General features: G+C 41.7%; 1 protein-coding gene across 1 annotated transcript in view; it reads right to left on the bottom strand.

Annotated features, from left to right (window-relative positions):
* The window catches only part of RYR2 (ryanodine receptor 2), an 875,416-nt gene that overhangs the window by 145,286 nt on the left and 713,418 nt on the right, over positions 1-16,712 (bottom strand). Inside the window, exons 67-72 of the mRNA XM_059715710.1 lie at positions 14,325-14,645; positions 12,477-12,717; positions 12,000-12,087; positions 7,672-7,764; positions 3,473-3,643; positions 2,610-2,669 (exon numbers count right to left, since the gene is read on the bottom strand). Coding sequence (XP_059571693.1) covers positions 2,610-2,669; positions 3,473-3,643; positions 7,672-7,764; positions 12,000-12,087; positions 12,477-12,717; positions 14,325-14,645 — 974 coding nt within the window. The remainder of the gene's footprint in view (positions 1-2,609; positions 2,670-3,472; positions 3,644-7,671; positions 7,765-11,999; positions 12,088-12,476; positions 12,718-14,324; positions 14,646-16,712) is intronic.

Genomic DNA, 16,712 nt, shown 5'->3' with positions numbered 1-16,712 from the left:
CAGCCAACCATGTGGAGTGGCCAAAAAACAATGGTTGTTAGTGGCAAAAAATTAGGTGGCATCTACTCCCACAGGAGGAACTACATTTCCCAGACTGCCCTTCACTGGAACACTGCTGCACCTTTCTCCTGCTGGGGCTGGATCTGGAGAATGGGAGGGTGAAGTACCCCTCGCTCTATTATGATCAGGGATCCAGGTTTTCCGTTTCCTATGGAAAAACAGAGTAAACTGAGGACTTTACCTTTAATTAGAGGCAAACATGGATTTCTCATATTATCAGAGAAACCCATGGATTTTGCCATTTTGCAATGAGCTCCCTACAGGCTCACAGAATTCCAGCCTGCAGGGAGCTGGGAGGAAAGCGGTGAGACAGGGGGCACCACATGCATGGACATCACATGGCTCCAGGCAGACTGCAGAGCACCTCCAGCAGGTAAGCGGGGTGGAAAGAGGGGGATTGAGGCCCCTGTAGGGAGGGAGGGAGCTGGGCAGGGCTGGGGATGGTGCCCAGCTGGGCAGTGCTTGGGGCTTGAGGCCTGTAGCTGCAATGCACAGCAGTAGGGCCCCATCGAGGAGCAGGATGGGGCCAGGGGTGGCTTGCGTGTGGGAGGGGAAAGACCAGCTCCCCACTGCCACACAATCCTGGAGTGCAAGGGGGACCTGCTTCTCCCAGCTCTGTCCGCGGGGAAGGCACAGGCTGCAGGCGTGGGCTTCCACCCTGCTTCCCTACCCAGGGCCTCCGCAGCCCAGCAGGCACAACCTGGTGTGCCAGGGAACAGTGGGGCCACATGGGGATCTCCTCACCTCTGTGAGCTCACCACTACCCTGGCAATGCACCCCCTGTGCATACCACTCCTTTGAAGGTTGCAACCCTGCGCCATTGCCCTCAATGCTTCCCTCCCCCAGGGCCTCCACAGCCCAGCAAGTACAACACAGCGTAGCAGGGAGCACTGGAGCCATTCAGAGAAGCTGATCACCTCTGTGAGCTCCGCACTGCCCTGGCAACGCACCTCCTACATGCAGGGATGTACTGAGGGCAGCAGCACAGGGTTGCACCCCTCAAAGCAGCGGCACATGCAGAAAGTGTGTCACCAGGGCAGCAGGGAGCTCATAGTGGCAAGCAGCTTCTCTGCACGGCTTTGCTCTTCCCTGCTGCACTGGGTTATGCCTGCCAGACTGCAGAGGCCCTGGGGATGGGAAGCAGGGCAAGAGCCCATGCCCACATCTTGCAGCTGCCTCAGGCACAGATCTTGGGGGCACGGGTCACCCCTGCCCCCCTCAGGAGTGTGTACAGCAGTGGGAAGCCAGCGCCCCTGCCCCTGCAGCAGGGGGGAGCAGGGGCAGGGGGCTACAGATCAGATCCATAGCCCTGGCAGCTTGGGGCCCTCTCCTGCAAGGCTGGGGGAGCAGGGGCTGTGGGTGGAGGGCGAGAGGCACCAGAAAGGATATGTGGAGGGTGAGAGGCACAAGCAGTGCTGAGGGGCTGTGGGAAATCTTTAATTTTAATCATGGATTGTGGGTTTTTAATTAAAGAATTTGCCATTTTTTAATCAGAGAATTTGTGATTTTATATCAGGAAAAAACAGAATACCTGATTATGATGTCCCTCTCTACTTCAGGAAGTGCACAGAGCTTATGCTCCACTCACCCACCTATACTTATGCTACAGTCACCGTGCCTAAAGTCACTTTTGAAAAAATGATTCAAGGTTTATAACATCATTTGGATGGTTTTCAGAATGTACCCCATATCATTGCATCAAAAATTATGCAAACACTAGTATTTTCTCTTCATCAGAGTTTGCATTAAAATAATCAAATCCTTCCAAATCAGCAGGCCTAATTCTCTATTCCTTTAAGTGATGCAAAGTGAATTTATGCCACTCTTGGGCCTTTCACGTATAGGTCCAGCTCCAAACACAATTCAATGCATTTCCAAGGCTAGTCTACCACAGAGCAATTTGTAGCTTCTCCCTTGGGACCATAAGGCACAGCCAGAAGGGATGGAGTTCATTGCACTCTAGCTATAAGTCCCTCCTAATACATGGACAGGGACAAAGTAGAGTCATTGTGACAGTTCTTTACCACTCCAGGGAATCTTTCAGGCTGAAAGTATCCCCCCTAAGGGCTAGCTCTTGTGAAATGATGGTCCTTGAACATTCTGCAGATTCTGGCTCCAATACTGGAAGGCAAGTTAAATATAAACATGCTGTTTAAATCTCTTGCTGCTGTCACTGTGAGCATATCACATCGTCTTACACTGCATCATTAAAGGTGTCAGTGTGATAAAAATAAGGCATACCATAAGGGATTTACTTACAGGCCATGTGTTTTATCAATATAACTACAGCAGCTAGTAATTAATCTAAAATTTCTGACAGAACATTTTCAAGTAGTCATTTTGAACAAATTAGCTCAATTTTTTGTGATGTGTAATTTAGGAATAACATGGAAACACAAGTCCTTTATTTCCTAAGCATCTGCCGAGAAGACAACGAAACTTGACAGAGAAAGAGTATTACAAGTACACACTGGCTGTCCTGAGTAATCAAAATATTTGTTAGTTATATGGAAGAAAATGAAGCAGCATAAATACTGCATTTAAATTACCTTGCCCTGCAAATGAAGATTACTACGGATAATATCCCGAACTTCATCCTCAGTGTCTTTCTGTCAAGGAAACAAACAATGCATCATGCACACTTTATAGAGCACATAGTTAAATAAAGTTATTGCCTGTGTTAAGACTAGATTTTTGTCTGGTCCTGTACTGCATTAAATGGGAGGTTAAACTAAGGCTGTAATGTTTATTTTACCTGGCTATAGGTAGACATGTCCTAGCTCTTGGTTATGATCCCATCATTCATATTTACATTTAACCATAGTAATTCAGCACATTGAACAATAATCTATATTATCACAATTACCAATACACCCTTTGTCCAAATAATTGTCATTATAGATAACAGAAGGATCTCTTTGTTGCCCTCGCACCACTATACAGTGTATGGTCCACCCTAGAATTGAGATTTCTTTTACTTAAAATCCAGCTATATTTTAAATCTGTTTAGTGCAGTTTTCAGAGGCCCATTTCCTTCTATGATGAAAAAAGGAATATTTTTCAAATAACAACTTATAAGACCATTAGGTGTGAAATTTCCCAGAGGCTGCAAAAGTTGCTTCAACAAAACATACAACCCCAGGAAAAGAGTTAGGGTAAACCTCACCTTTTAAAATATCAGATCTGGAATGTTATGAATACAGCTCCAAACTGAGTTCTATTTAAACCATTTCAGGACAAAACAAAATACAATTCCATGCTCCAAACTCAATGTTAGTCAGATAAATGATTGTTTGGGCTTTGGGACAGCAGAGAAAACAGGGAAATCTCATGTCAAGGGCTTCTGTTACAGGAATACAGAATATTTACCCCAGACCTTGGAAGAAACAAAAAGCAGTCTTAATTCACCTACCATGCTGAATCTGGTTTTAGCCAGTGCAATTAACTCCTGGTCTCCAGGTGCACAAATATTTAATCCAATGGGCAGTAATCTCTTCAGTGCTGCTACAATGAGAGAAGTCTGTGTAGAATAGCGATCACCCTTTCGCTTCATTTTCTTTCTCTCCTGATCAGAAACAGCTGCCTATTGAACAGAGCAATCAGAAACCTAATGTTAAATAATTGTCTCTGCACAAATAATTTTGCTTATATTTTTGTACCGGTACATATTTCTGACAATTTATCACCACCTATCCAGCTGTTCCCTCTCTAGCCAAAATCATTCCTCAGAATAGCACGGTTTGCTTGCCACTATAAGTCAACACCTTTTCTCAGTAACTGCCTTCTGATTTTATCACATTCTCTGTTTTCTCTTTCCATATCTGTGTCTCTTTCCCTGTTCTTCAAGAATTCCAGTTGTCCTCCTACCTCTTTCCCGTTCCCAAACATGACATTTCTGAGTTCCAACCCCTGTATGGCCCTATCCTGCATTAAATGTGAGGTTAAGGTAATGCTTCAGTGGTCTACCACTGATGCCCCCTCTGTCTTTTTTTTTTTTTTTCATATTATTGTCATTTGTTCCTATAACTCTTTTGTCTGTTGACCCTGAACTCTACATTCATCCACTCTATGATGCTTCCATGATGTACACAAAAAATTCATTTTGTGATTAAATCACCATGGTTTAGAACAGCACTAAGTTCCGGTTTGAAAGGCAGCATCAGTGAAAAAAAAATAGGTAGGTTCTTGGAAACACATAAAGAGGATCAGAATTTGGTCTTTTCAGTTTCCTCACTATAGGAAGCTTTAGAAATTAATTAGGTAACATTAATTTCACACTTCGAGTGTGTTAGTGTTATATAAATGGTGAGTAGAATTTTAATAATAATAATAAATCAAGAAGTGGAATTGTGATGGCTTTTGTTTAATGAGATTTTGCAATGTAGAGAAAAACAAGGACATATAGAAGCCAGAAAGTATAGATGTCTGGCATTTCAAAGAATTATGTGCATTGTGAGGTTGGACATACACAATTTAAAGGAAAGAGTTCAATAGCCTTCACCTGTTAAAAATTAATCCACATCAAGAGTATCGTGGAAAAATAAGCCTTCGGGTTTTTTTGTTTGCATAACTTTTTTATTATTTGAAAATGCAACTTGATTAGTTCAATTCCATGTTAACTTGCAGATTTGGGGGTTCTTTTAAGTCATATTTATTTAACTGGCTAGCAAGGATACTTAGACTAGAACATGCTGTTTTGCCCAAATTAAGATGTTGACTGAATGAAAGTTAACATTAAAGATGAAAACCATGGCTTCCCATTCCATTTGGTCAGAGATCATACTGGCATATTAACACACACTGATGCTCCAATAGCATCATAAATATGTTGTTCCCAAGAAAACCTTTTCATACTTTAAACAACTGTGGCTCCAGTATAGCCAGTGTGGTGGCATAGATGCAACTGAGAACAGATTTTGGCCCAAAATTTCTGAGTAAACTTGTTTACCTTCAGCAACTTCGCTATTATAATTTATGTTTTCTGTTTGGGTTAATGTATGGCTGGATCTAGGATTTTGAAAAAGAGGGTGCAGATGGTATGGTCCATCATCACATAATACAGTGCATATTTTTCTACTACAAAGAAACTAGAAACTTCACTAATATGCTAGGGGCCTAGGACTATATTATTCTGTTTATGATCCTAGCAAAAACAAACATGACTGGGGGGGTCCTCACTGCCACCTCCACAGTAGGGCAGCCACTTGGTGCCAGGGGAGTATAGCTGTTAACCCCCAGCCTGGCCACAGACAGACCTGCACCCCAAGATGTGGGTCCCTCAAAACACTCCACCATGGCCCCAAAGTGCCCCTCACTGCCCTTTGTGCATTGCTCCTGCCCCCTCAAATGCCCCCTGGGGGGATTCTGTCCCCTGTTATATTACACATCCTCCCCATTGGTTAGCCCCACCCCATCATGCCCCAAGCTCCATCAGACCCCACCATCCCCCTCACAGTCTACTGAGACCTATCCTGCCACCTCAATGCCCCATGAAAGCATTGCATCCTGCACAGACCTGTCCCTATAAACCCTTAGCCTCACCATCCCCTCAAGCCCCTCTGAGACCTCACCATCTACAATCCCTTTTGCTCACAACCCCCCTCACACCCCATTTTGCTCAGCAGGCCCAACCAGCTCACTCAGCCCCAGACCCAATCTGCCCCTTACCCCCACCCACATGATGACCCACAGCCCATCCTCATCCCACAGGCTCTCCTCCCTGCAAAAGCCCCATGGTGCCTGTGGCCCCCATCTGGCCCCTCAAAGTTCAGGAAGTTCCTTCTACTTATTTCCCCCACCCCTCTTGGGCACCATAACCTGCAGACCCTCCTCCACAGCACTGCACAAGAATGTAACTGCCCCCTCCGGAGTGCTAGGAGCTGGCCGCCACTGCCTCAACATACAGGAACAAACAGGGAAGGATCCACTTCAGCCACTTGTAGCACCTGACCTGAGGCAATCAACCCCTTTGGATCTGCCCATGCCCAGCTTCATGCCAATCTGGTTGCACTCCTGGTTCAGCCTCTGCCATCTCCTGCAGTGAATAACCTGGGAAGGGTCACTGAAGTAATTTATCTTTTCTCCTCACTTTTGCAACTCCTTCCTGCCTCTGGCCCCTGTCGCACTACACAGCTTGGCCCATCTTGAGCCCTGCCCTTCACCTCCCTGTCACCAATGTATTGTGGGTTCTACCTACCTCTTAGGTAGAAAGCCACACATTCTAGTTTCCTAGATAGCAGCACACCCAATTGGGCACCCTGGGGGTGAGCAGAGAAGCCTTACCAGGACTGAATAACAGACTAGAAAAGAGTAGATAACTGAATTTTATATTCGGTGAAGTGGGACAGAACCTGAAGGAGGTCATCAAGAGGCATACAAACAAGAGGAAGAGGCCTTGTACCAATGGATTAGATTAATGGTCCATCTAGTTTGGTAGTCTGTTCCCCTGAAGACTCTACAATGGGCCACTGAGAAAAATGCCAGACTTCCAGAGATGCAATTCTTTGGGAGGAAAGGAAAAGGTGAAACTTTGGTTTTTTTTCGTGTCACCATCTAACATCTCACCATCATGAACTGACATAATATGGTGCCCTCACCACCACATAATGTCAATGCATTAATCATTTCTCATGCCTGCTTCATTTGTGCCATTTCATTTTTGCTCACCAATAAAATCATGAGAGCCATTCTGGTAAAGATGGGTTTTATGTATGTAACATCATCTGTGGTATGCATGTTTGCAGTTGAAGTAGTCATAGAAATGCACCTGGAGTAGAAACTTGTAATGTCTGAGGTAATTTTTACTTCCTACAGGGTTTCATTCCACAACTGTGGACTGAGCCCTGTAAAAGCCCTACCTGCTGTACTGATGTAGTGTTCTTCCTGACCCCCACCAGCTAGTGATTAACTTACATCTTGAATGTCATAGATTTACTTCCTTTAGGCTATGTCTATGGAGCCTTTTTGAGCTCTGCTAGGCACAGACTCAAGATGGTGGAGGTGAGGCAGTTTTATGCCACTTTTCTAAATTCCTTCCCTCTACCCTTGCCAAGATTGTGCCCAGTTTTCATGACCATTCTTGTGTCTGTATATTCATAACTACAGCTATTCCTATACATATGGGAAACAACACTAGAAATGGGAGAATATATTTTTATATCAGCAAATGGTTAAAGAATATGTTTTAACTTTGCTCACTGCAGTAGACACATAATATATCAGGGACCCACAATCCTACCTCATTTCTCTACCAAAACTCTGTGGACGTCCACAGTTTGGACTGCAAAAATATTCCAAATCAAGTGTAATATCAGCTAATTGGTCTAAGTCAACTACCGTTCAATGTACAGCATGTGACAGAACACACAAAGAGCTTTTAAATAGCCTTGATTTTTCCAACCACTCCAGCTAAGCCATGAGAGCAGCAAAATATGACATGTATATTACTGGGGACATCTTAAATGGCAGGATCTGGAAAGTTCCCAGCAACACCGAATTTAAGGGATTATAAAAACTGGGCCTGCCTTTATGACTTAACAAAGCTGAATCATAAAATTGAACCCTTATAAAGTTATTGGGGCAGCAATACATAAACACTGCATTCTAGCATACCTTGGACATCTTAGATTTGGTGTCAGTAATAAGAAAAGACATATTGTTGATTTCATTCTGTACCACAAAGTTCTGTTCTTCCCTTTTGAAATTCTGAAATGTTACACAGGAGATTTCAGTTAAAAGCACTTTATTAATATATGGGGAATCTGTCTGTACAATCTTAGATAATATATATGGGTTAATGGCAGCTCTAGATGCTACAAGGTTATAGACTGTAAGATTGTAATGGATTATCAGGAATATACTGTGATTCTTACACTCTTTACATTAAATAAAAATCAGATGATTGCATATTTTGAGCATGTAAAATGAATATATATATACACACACACACACACACACACACACCTTGCATCTATGCTAGGCAATATTTTTACGCTTGAAGGATTTTATATATCTTTGAATAGCAGATAAGGAAAACAGATACTGGCAAAGAACCCAAAGGAATGATATATAAATGGGATTCAAAATATGAACTAAAACTTTCTAGACAGATGCTTAGAAAGCTCTTCAGAAACGGTAGCTCAAAAGAAGAGCATGAAAGTACATGAATGCATTTAGTGCCTAACAATTCTCAGTCATCCCTCCACCCACTGACAAAAAAATAAATGCATTAGTAAAGATGGTCTTAGCTGTGAAAGGTGCATTGTATCTTTATCTGACTTATTTCATTGCTAGTGTGTCATGGTTCTGATGAGCAATAGTTAGAGTACTGTCACCCCACTGCAAAACAGCAGCCAGCCCCACATAAAATATAAGACTTCCAGTGTGGATGCTAGAATGCATTTGGCTTAAAATTCACTCCCTGTGAGCATTCATGAGAGAAAAATTTGTTCACGCAATGATAGATGCTAATGTTGCCAAAGAAACCTCATTTAAGAACATATGTGAGTCTTCTCAAAATATTTTAATTTTATTCTCCTAGATATAATTATAAGATATAATTGAACTGTACAGATAAATTAAAACATACCAAGGCAATTACTCACATTTTGGATTCATGAGACAGCAATTTAATTACAGAGCATTAAAATAAAAAAGTATATATACTTTGGCTATTTTCATTTGTTTTATAGCAAACATTGCATTTGAAAAATAAAAGGTTTTTTTTCCAAATATGCCATTTAGTGTGCATAACACAACAACAAAGTATCTAGCTAAATTTTTATGCCCTTGAAGGTATGAAGCTAATTAGTTATGGCACTGAACATATAATTACCTTTTCCATACTCCACTGCCTACCCTACAGGCAAATAAACTTTTTAAACTTCATAAAAAAGCCTTTACATAAGCAAACTATGGTAGATTATTACAATGAATTGTAAACTAATTCACTTGCAATTTCAAACCTGAATTAGATCATGTTAATGATTGTTTCCTCCCATTTACACTGCAGAATGCCAATGGTAAAAAAAAACAACTAACAACATTAAAATGAGATTTAAAAAAAATAGTTGCCTTGATATAATATATTACTGGTAAATCCATCAGTCTTAGGCTTTTCTATAATGAAAATTGTAATATCTAAGGTCCCAATCCAGGAAAGTTCTTTGCATACAAGAAATCCCATTTAATTAGCATAGCTAAATTTATGAACACTCCTAAGGTTTTCTCTGGATCAAATGCTAATTGACAAAATGGTAGTTCACTGCACAGAGTGGTATTCTTATTAGACTATTTACTCAGATTCACAGAAAATACTTCTAAGTACAGAAATACTGTATAACCACATCATTAAAAACCTTATATGACTGATATTACAGACAGGGATCATCTAAGAAAGATGACAGCTCTTCACTGAGTATGAATTTTCTATATGTGCATAGTCTCTCCTTATTGCAGATTAGGGCTGTGCAAAGCTTTGGTTGCCGATTCAATTTCGCAGACACTTGACCCAATTCGGTGGCCAAATCTCCAAATCTGAATCTAATCAGGAGACCCTTTAATCTCTTCAAATCAAATCGGAACTCTGTCTAGGCCTTGCTGTAATTGACCCCCTCGTCCTCTCTCCGGGCTCTCCACAGCCCTGTCACTGGCGCCTGGGTCTGTGCACCCCAAAATCCCATGCCCTCTCTGGCACTGGGGTCTGCGCACCCCAAATACCATGCCCTCTCTGGCGCCGGGATCCCCACGCTGCCATGGGCCCCCAATGAGGCCTCCTCCTTCCTCAAATAGGCTCACCCAAACCACCAACCAACTCCCAACTGACTGCTAGGGCTCTCTTCCTAACAGTTCCAGCCCCTAAAAGGAGCAGGACACCCTAGTGCCCTGTGACAGTGCCTCCTGGGCCTGGGGAGGCACCTAGGGTTCCCCTGCAGCTGATTGCCAAGCCAGGGGGGTACAGGGGAGTCCCCCACGCTTGGTGGCAGACCCAAAACTGAACCAGAAGTATTTCCAGTTAACTTCCGGATCTGCCACCAAGCACACAGGCAGGGCCCCCCCAAGTGCACTCTTGTGGGGCACTCCTCTGCCCCACCAGCACAGCATTCATGAGCCACTCCTGATACCTCGAGGTATGTAGAAAAAACATTTAAACCTGTGTCTATGGCCAAACCGCTGATTCACCGAATCAGCATTGAATCTTCAGATTTGGATCTGGCCGAATTGAATCAGGACAGTGATCCAAATAAACAAATCAATATTCAATTCGGATTCAGCCTGAATCGGGGGGCAGAGATTCGACTCATTGATTTGGATCACTGTTCCCTGATTCAGGCCAAATCCAAATTGCATACAGCCCATTTTGCACACCCCTTCTGCAGATTTCCTCTAATTTTGCTACTTTTTACTCTCATGTACACAGAGTGAGCTGCATTCTGTTTGGGCTCAGGTATCAGTGAAGTTGATAGCTTAGTTCTTAATGGAGAAGCTTTTGCTGTGGGTATGCAAGCCAGAAGGAATATAGCTTGAGATCTCAGAATGAATTTTGCAGGGGTGGCAATAGGAAGACATCACTTGATTGGTAAATTAGCAAATATGAGCCAGAAGTCACTGAGAGGAAAACATTAATTCTACAATGTCACATGCAGAGTTTCTTTTCAAAGTATTACCCTAATTTAAAATCTGATGGGCAATTTGTCTGTTCTGTGCACAGAACTCTTGTGAACTTCTATGAGACATGTTCATGTAGAGCTGCTAAGAACTGCGCTTAATAACTAAAACGCACTCCTTTAATTTTTATAAAAGAATAAATTCTAAAACTAATTAAATTATGTGTAAAAATATATTAAATGTGTTAATGAGAAATTAAAGAAATCTGAAGTAGTACTGATCACATTGTCTTGCTACAGGTGAGCTATATGTTCTCTACAAAGAACTTCCAGACTTCAAAACTGTGATAGACAACTCTTTTATTAAAACTGCTGCATCATAACTGCCTATAGGTTAAAGGAGGCAGAATATACAGTTATATTCTGTGGTAAGTCACAATTATTTAAAGTAATTCAGTAGCTATATATTAAGGTCTTAAAGAAGGGAGCACATGAGGAAATAATTCAATGGAAACATCGCACTGGTGACAAGGACTCGCTAAAAACTCTTGTGTTATGAAATAAATAGGAGTCGACATACGGAAATTCACAAACAGTGTTACTTAGCTGCAAAACAACTCTGTATTCCCCAACTTTGCCAAAACCTTGGATTTAATAGGAAACTATCAGCCATATATTTCCATCACTATATTTGCTTTCCTCAAAAGCCATTAAAATCATTATTACTAGCAGTAAACCAGAGACCCAAACTCAGAGAATTCTTAGGCCTCACTTCTCTCAGGTGAAACAGACTAGATACAATAAGTGACATGATTAGTGTTTTACAAAGAAAAAAAGTGCTACATTCATCATCTGAAGTACTATATCTGATTAATAGAGAAACAATAAATAACTAGCTGAATAGGGAGTGCATGTTCGAAACTCAAGGCAAGTAAAAAGGAAATGCCAGTGATGATTTATAAGGAAAAAGAATAAATTATGTAGAAGTCTGTAAAAGGAAACACATCAAGTCAGGCAACCAGAAGTGAACATGGCCTACTGTATTAATTCAAGGATTCTTACAAATTAACCCATCCTTGAATCATTCACCCAGCATTATGATCCACTGTGCTTAACTTACTGTTTAACATTGTGTGCTGACTCACTTGAAGAGCTATATCCTCTTCATTTTACCCAATTAATGCAACAAAAAATGTGATAATGAAAAAAGGAAAGGATAAAAGACAACGTATCCATTTCATTTGGTTCTTAAAGGCTAGCCATTGATCCTTAAACAACAAATCTACCTGTCATAACAATTAATGAAAAACAAAAATTGTAAAAAAATGTACTTACATGGGACTTTGACCAGTAAATGAATACATCAGCCACCATACGGAACAGTTCTTCTGCTTCAGGGTTCGGTTCTTTTAGCCATTTTGCCCTAACATTTGATAGGGAGGGGAGGGAGGGAAAAGCCTTTAGTGATGAGCCTTCCTGGCTCAGATAATGTTTTGCTTTGAAATAAATATTCAACATTATATTATAAGAAAAACAAAACAATATGTGTCTGTTTTAATCTTTTATGTTGTGTGCTTCTGATGATCCATTAAGATTAGGTAAAATGAAAAAAAATATACACACATATTTTTGAAAACTACAGTTAACTACCAGCAAGGTCTCTTTAATTTCACATTAACACTTTTAGGGTAAAGTCATTTAAAATCAGTGCCAAACAGATCAAAACACACGACAAAGCATCAAAAAATGTACCAAACTGAGTTTTTTGGTTTTTTCTTTAATAGACCCACTCAGGTGATTATTTCCACATACCTGTTATAATCCACAAATCTGATCAACAAAGGGTAGAAGGCATAGAGGTCCCTTGCCAAAGTGGTGAACTCGTCTAGGATGAGCAGTTCAGCCTCAGACATGTCACCTCTGCCTTCTGCTCTTAGATGTTCTTCATCTGATATAACCATTGCTGCTTTCTTTTTCAGTTTATCCATCAGTGGTAGAAAGTGGGTCTTTAAGAGCTGGGGCTTCGCTTTGCTTATAATCGGCTGGGAAAACACTATTTAAGGCAATTGATATTATAGTATATACCTGATCACAAAATATAATCCAAACCTTTTCCTTCTCAATACTCCCATCTCTTGTAATTTAATTTTAAAAAACAGTATGATATCCTGGCCACAAGGATAGCAGTAGAAGTTTTCCATTGAATTTGATAAGGCCAGGAATTCATAGCATGGGAATTCATTTCACAACTGTTGAAACAGCCATCCAAATTAATCAAAATTACACTAGCCTTATTATCGTAAGATATTCCATATATTCTGTACACTAGGGGTGGCCAACCTATAGCACGCATGCCAGAAGTGGCACAGGCAGCTTTTGTGTGTGGCACACATGAGCCTGGGGAAGGGACAGGGAGCATAATGGCACATAGGGCAGGAAGCAGAAGCAAAGCAGTAAAATCAGGCAGGAAGCACAAGAAGGGGGCAGAAAGCAGAGAAGAAAATCTGGCACAGGAAGGGAATAGAAGTAGCATTTGAGAAGAACACAGGGCTAATTTGTGGCAAGCCTGACAGAAAGATTGGCGCTCACTGTTTTACATCATTTTAGCTTGGGGAAGCAAATTTTCGTAATCTCTTAAACATTATGCAATAACAGGTTAATAAAAGCCCTTCCTAAGCCCCTGGATCTTCTCTCATAAAATTTTTTGCCTCAACCAAAAGGAGAAAATAAAGGAAATGTCATCAGGGAGCTTCTTCTGGTCATTTTCAAAAGTACTAGATAAATATTTGCATTTTTGACAGTTAATCAGGACTGAACTGAGGCTCTGAAAATTCTGAGGTACATCTATTACTTTGTCATTTACAGCATATTTCCTGTAAATCTAATCATTTAAAGGTTAATGCAGTAAGCCAATTTGTTCGCATAACCCCACAATTCTTGAACAGTTGATTAGAGACCATGTCTTAGGATGGTGTTTCACCATAAGTAGCACTCGGGGTCTCCAGTTCTGACAGAAAGTGTAGGGCTTCTATGAACTTAAGTAGTGAAAACAATGAAGATGGCTATAAACATTGAAAAAAATCGTGTGATGATTTAATTTAGAAGTTGACTACAAACACAACAGAGGAAACATTTCCCAGGATGCAAAATCAGTATTTGAATTGATCTTTTCAGTCTTTTTTAATGTGCTGTTAACCCTCTGAATGAAACTCAATGTAGTGATGATATCCTACCTGACAGTAGGGTAGGAATTACTATAAGTATCAGGCTTTCAATTAGGACTTCTATATAACAACCTACTGCTTGTAAATTGAAAGCTATCAAATTCAGATAAAAAAGTGGCCAAGTTATACTGCTTTATTTCAATAAACCACATATTACACCCACATATTACAATATGAAGTGAAAGAAATGTATTAAGTTCAGGATAATACACAAGTTATTTTAAAATATGCTTTCTGTCTTTTTAAGAACTTCTGTTTTATTCACTCCTTGAAGCAAGCTTAATATTATGCAAAAATTATTTAAAAAAATAAGGGCCTAGTTGTCTTCCAACTTAATACGAGTTAGGAGAAAAGAGTTAATATGGCATTATTTAGCTGAAGTCAGCATGAAGTAGAATAAGAACCATGCCCTAATTGTTAATGTCATAATATTTACCTGCTAATCTCTTCATCCAGGCTCCTTCATCAATACCAAGGTTGTTATATATGATTTTCAGTATATTGCCCAACAGAGTGTTCATGTGCTCAGATGTCAAGCCTGTACAGCACATTTCAGCCTTTTCAGGATTATTTTCTGGCCCATGCTCCCACCAATGTGACATGTAGCTACACAGCATAGGCAGTATCACTTCCATAATATGTGGCATTTGGGTGTACCGAATACCAGACTCAGCCAATTCCACAATTTCTTCCATTAGCTTCTCCAGGGAAGGAATATTTGGACAAACTTCATCCACACTAGTTGGCAAGTCGAGGGCTAGGAAAAAAAATAAAATAAATTGCATTGGACAAAGAAAATGTACCTAAAATATATTTATCTCCACATGTCTTTTCACCCCCATTTATTTGCTTCTCTTTCTACACATATCCGTTGTTTGATAATACTTTAAGGCAAGATAAAGGGTTCTTTTTCTGGAACTGAGTAGATTTTTATGTCAGATTTTACAAAAGTCTCATTCTCTAAAATAAAAGTAGTGTATTTACTAAAGCTTCAAAAATGAAATTATTGCAGTAAAATTAATTTAAGTCTCAGTGTAAATTCTTGTCTTTTTTTCAAAATTCTACATTTTTTCCAAGCCGGGTTTCATAGTTAATGCAAAGTAAAACTGCAAGTCCTTCATAAATGGATCAGATGAACACTTTTATCTACTTCACAGGTTAGAGGAAGGAGAAGAAAGTGCAGGCTATGGGAGACGAAATTCTTGGATTCTATTTTTGTCCACAGTTCAGACACTGGTGAAAATACTCTATGGTCCCTTTTTTCCCCTCCCAGAAAGGGCCTCAATCTGGCCTCCATTCTTTTGTTTTGCTGTCGAGATGGTTGCAAGCACAAATGCAATCACTTGGAAGTCTAATGCGCTGATGTGTATTGCAGCCAGGTAAACAGATATTCAAATGTCAACACATCAGTGCAATTTGTGCATGTAATTTTTTGTCCCCAGATAAACTATTTTTCGAACTTAGGTTTTCTGTAACACATTTTACCTATTTTATACACATATTCAGAAAACTTCATTACATTTTGGAAATTTTCAATAAACATAAATTCAAGATTCATAAATTCAAGGGACAGGAGGATCTATGTGGTCAACCAAAGACTGCGGCGCTGGTGTCGTCTGGAAGGCTTTGGCTTTCATGACCACAGCCCGCTCTTTGGTGAGAGAGGCAGCGAGCTGCTGGGAAGAGATGGTCTCCACCTCTCTCCCCTAGGGAGGAGGCTCTTCTCAGCCAGACTGGCTGACCTGCTCCACCGGGCTTTAAACTAAGCCCGTTGGAGGACGGGGGGGACTACCGCCACTGCTGGCCCGCTGAGCAATCCTTGCAAAGCCAGCGGATCATGGCACTCAAGGGAGCCCACCCCAGCCCCAGCCCTGGTAAAATCTGTGGGCAAGGAAGAAGCCCCCCAGGGGGCACTTGCCTGCCTGTACACTAATCCAGGAGCCTGGGGAATAAGCAGGAGGAACTCATTCTCCTGCTCAGTGCAAACAATTACCATGTCATAGGGATAACGGAGACCTGATGGGACTCCACCCATGACTGGACCACGGGGATAGATGGCTATACCCTGTACAGGAGGGATCATGTAGAGAAAAGGGGCGGGGGTGTAGCTCTCTATGTTAAGGAAAGCTATGCGTCCCTGCAAGCCAATATTGGCGACCAGGGTGGACGGCTGGAGACCCTCTGGGTTAAAATCCGTGGGGAACACAGCACAGGGGACACAATGGTGGGAGTCTATTACAGACCTCCCACCCAAAGTCCTGAGCTTGACCAGGAGTTTGCCCAGGAACTGGCTGAGGCCGCATGCTCCAGGACCATGGTTGTCATGGGTGACTTCAATTACCCGGACATCTCGTGGGAGGATCGCTCAGCAAAATCTGAGCGGTCGCAGAGCTTCCTCTCATGCGTGGATGACCTCTACCTGACTCAAGAAGTCTATGGGCCAACGAGAGGCAAAGCGCTGCTCGACCTGGTACTGGCTACTGGGGATGACCTAGTCGGCGACCTAGTGATCGATGGGAAGCTGGGTGACAGTGACCACGAGCTGATCACCTTCACCATCCACCGAAAAGCTGGCAAGTCAGTCAGCAACACGGAAGTCCTTGACTTCAGGAATGCCGACTTTGACAAGCTCAGGAGGCTTGTCAGTGAGGCCCTAAGGGACTGTGACCACAGGGAGAGGGGAGTTCAAGAAGAGTGGTTGCTCCTCAAGGGAGCGATCCTCAATGCACAAACTAAGTCTATTCCATCTCGGAGGAAAGGCAGCAAGAGGGCACAGCAGCCCCCCTGGCTCTCCAGGGACCTAGCAGACCTCCTGAGGCTAAAA

This window comes from Alligator mississippiensis, chromosome 1, assembly GCF_030867095.1.
Source record: "Alligator mississippiensis isolate rAllMis1 chromosome 1, rAllMis1, whole genome shotgun sequence".
Taxonomy (NCBI): domain Eukaryota; kingdom Metazoa; phylum Chordata; order Crocodylia; family Alligatoridae; genus Alligator; species Alligator mississippiensis.
The sequence above is the reverse complement of the archived record's forward strand: the minus strand, read 5'-3'. Positions and strand labels throughout refer to the sequence as shown.